Genomic DNA, 3256 nt, shown 5'->3' on the forward strand with positions numbered 1-3256 from the left:
AGGAGTGCCAGGTTGGGGGGTGGTCATTCCTGACCCCCCAGTCCGTCGCTCACACCTGGCACGGCGTGGGGTCTGCCGGGAGCTGTTGGGGAAGGCAGGAGGCCGCGTTGTGCCCCCGCCCCAGGGCAGGGCACGGGCTGGCTGCCAGCGCCCGGCCCCCCCGGCTCGATTGCACGGCTCAGCCCCGTGTTAATGATCCACCCACAGCCGGCTGTGCGGTGCTGGTGGCAGCAGTGGGGCCGGGGGGCCCGGTGCCCCACCCTGAGTCCCGGCAGCCCTACAGGCACGGCGCAGCCATGGCGGTGGTGTCGGTGAACTGGAGGGCCGTCACCTCCTGGGTGGGCATCGCACGGCTTTTTGCCGTCCTGCTGTCCTGCCTCTCCTTCAGCCTTGTGGCCTCCACCGGTAACTTCGGAGGGTCCTACGGGACGTGGTGCATGTTCAGCTGGTGCTTCTGCTTCGCCATCACGCTGTTGGTGCTGCTGCTGGAGCTGCTGGAGCTGTCTTCCAAGCTGCCCGTCTCCTGGGACGACCTGACGGCCGCCTTCGCCATGCTGGCAGCCCTGCTGGTGTTTACCAGCTCCGTGGTGTTCCCGTCCACCTTCATCTCCAGCCCCTGTACGGGTGCCCGCTGTGCACGCCAGGCGGCCGCCACCGCCATGTCCTGCCTTTGCTTCCTGGCCTACGCCCTCGAGGTGGGGCTGACCCGTGCCCGCCCGGGGGACATCAGCAGTTTCCTCTCCACCGTGCCCGGCTTGCTGAAGGTGTTCGAGGCTTACATCGCCTGCCTCATCTTCTCCCTACTGAATTCCTACGATTCTTATGCCGGCTTGCAGTGGTGTGTGGCCGTCTATTCCATCTGCTTCATCATCACGCTCCTCATCATCCTCTTAACCATCGGCCGCTGCCTCAGCTACATGCCCTGCCCGCTGGAGAAGGTGCTGGTGGCCTACAATGCTCTGGCCCTGCTGATGTACCTCACTGCTGTCATCATATGGCCGCTGTACAACTTCAACGGCCGCAGCCGGCCCAACAACTGCGGTACGAACTGCTGGTGGGACAAGAGCCTCGGCGTCACCTTCCTCACCATCTTCAACTTCCTCGCCTATCTCGTGGACCTCGTCTACTCCACCAAAATGGTCTTCATCAGGGCCCCTTCCTAAGGGCTGGAGGGTGATGGGTTGCGGTGCCGCATGGGGCCAGGGGATGCAGAGCTGAGGAAGAGGCCGATGCCTCGGAAAGCTCCATCCCACCAGCGGTATGGGGTGCTGGGTGCTCCGGGGGCCAGGGGGGGCTTGGGGATTAAATCGGGTCATTTTTCACTTTTTTCTGCCTCTCTGCTTTCTTCCCCTCTGGCTGTGGGTGGGGGTGATGGGGTGCTGCCCCACAGCAGCCCTGGGTGGCTGGGCAGAGTCAGGGGGACACCGGGTTCCCTGTCTGTCCCACCCGCTGCAGGTCAGCGGGGCACAATCAGGAAAAACCCAAGCTGGCTGCCTTTACTTGGCACCTGCACTGGGTCCTGTGGAACGGGTTTGGGAGGAATGCAGCTGCTGGGGGGGCCAGATCCCTAAGCGCTGGCACAGCTCTGTGCTGTCACCGGGCTGGGAGCCCCATTGCTCAGGGCACGCTGGCCGCAGTGGCCATGCATGTGTTACTCCGTGGCGGTGGAACCAGGGCGTTCCCTGCCTGGGGACACACACAGTGCCACCCACGTCCCTATGGTCCCACTGGGAGTGGCACAGCACGGTGGCACTCCGGGAAGAAGGATGCAGAGCAGGGAGGGCACCCACCGCTGCGCTTCTGGATATGGGCTGGGCACCCGGGGTGTCCCCCCGCTGTCTCCAAGCCATGCTGTGCCCCCACATTCTGCATCCCCAGGCTCTGCACTGCCATCAGCACCCGTCTGCAGGCTGTGCTCCACCTGCTCCTTCCCCAGTGCCACCACCATCGCTCCAGCACCTTGTCCGCATCACCTCCCATCCCACGGCCATGTCACCACGGTGGCTGTCCTCTTGTGGGGACAGCACTGCTTGACCTTCCCCTCCTCCTCCCAGCAGGGCCGTGCTGGGCCACTGGAGCCTCTCACAGCCTCCCAAGGCAGAAATTTTTTGAGCAAATAAAGGAAAAGCCGCACACCCCAGCGCAGCCCTGCCCAGCACCGAGCAGAGCTATTTTTAGGGTTGGAGTTGATTGAAATTCGTGGAGGAAAGGCACGGCAGCACGTGGCGGCTGTGCTGGTGAGGAGCTGCAGTGCTTTGTGGTGGTGGCACATCAGCTACGGTGAGGCTGGAGTGCAGGTAGGGGCTGGGCAGGGGGGTGGGCACTGGGAGGCACTGGAGACATGTCATAGCACAGGGCATGTGGTGCTACCAGGAGCTGCTGAGCCCTCGTGGGCACACAGAGCACTGGCAGCAGATGATGTTGGCTTGGGGCTTACCAGTGTTCTGCTGTGCTGTGCTATGGGGAGCCCCAGTGCCATCCTGTGGGGAGCACCAATGCCATCCTACGTGGAGGACTGATGCTATGCTATGGGATGAACTGGTGGCATGCCATGAGGAGCACTGATGTCATGCTATGGGGAGCACCAATGCAATGCTATGGGGAGCCCCAGTGCTATAGGGGGTGCTGGTGCCATGCTATGGGATGAACTGGTGCACGATGGGGAGCACCAACGCCATTCCATGAGGAGCACTGGTGTCATGCTATGGGGAGCACCAATGCCATGCTATGGGGAGGACTGATGCTACGCTATGGGATGAATTGGTGCCGTGTAATGGGGAATACCAATGCTGTGCCACGAGGAGTCCCAGTGCCATGGTACAGGGAGCCCCGTTGCCATTCTATGGGGAGGACTGGTGCCATGCTATGGGGAGGACTGGTACATTCTATGGGGAATGCCATTCCATGAGGAGCACTGGTTTCATGCCGTGGGGAGCCCTAGTGCCATTCTATGGGTAGGACTGGTGTCATACTGTGGGATAAACTGGTGCTATGGTATGAGGAGAGCTGGCATCATTCTGTGCCATGCTATGGGGAGCACCGGTGCCACACGGTGGGATGAACTGGTGCCATAGTATGGGGAGCATTAATGCCACGTTATGGGGAGCATTAATGCCACGCTATGGGGAGCCCCAGTGCCGCGCTATAGGGCACACCGGTGCCGTGCTGCGCCGTGCTATGGGGCTTCCCGGTGCCGGTGCAGTGGCGGAGCGGTGCCGGTGCGCGGCGGATTCCTCCCCCTAGGGGTCGGTGTGCG

The 3256-nt window shown here is 62.4% G+C and overlaps 1 protein-coding gene across 1 annotated transcript; it reads left to right on the forward strand.

Annotated features, from left to right (window-relative positions):
• The first annotated feature begins 10 nt into the window (after nucleotides 1-10).
• On the forward strand, nucleotides 11-1317 carry MYADM (myeloid associated differentiation marker). The gene has a single exon (XM_010719340.3). The coding sequence runs from the start codon at nucleotides 297-299 to the stop codon at nucleotides 1161-1163; it is 867 nt and encodes a 288-aa protein (XP_010717642.1). The 5' UTR covers nucleotides 11-296; the 3' UTR covers nucleotides 1164-1317.
• Nucleotides 1318-3256: the final 1939 nt, after the last annotated feature.

Source organism: Meleagris gallopavo, chromosome 16 (genome assembly GCF_000146605.3).
Source record: "Meleagris gallopavo isolate NT-WF06-2002-E0010 breed Aviagen turkey brand Nicholas breeding stock chromosome 16, Turkey_5.1, whole genome shotgun sequence".
In the NCBI taxonomy this organism is placed as follows: Eukaryota; Metazoa; Chordata; class Aves; order Galliformes; family Phasianidae; genus Meleagris; species Meleagris gallopavo.

Excerpts from the sequence above, each read along its gene's own strand:
- MYADM (XM_010719340.3), top strand. The coding sequence starts at position 297 with ATGGCGGTGGTGTCGGTGAACTGGAGGGCCGTCACCTCCTGGGTGGGC.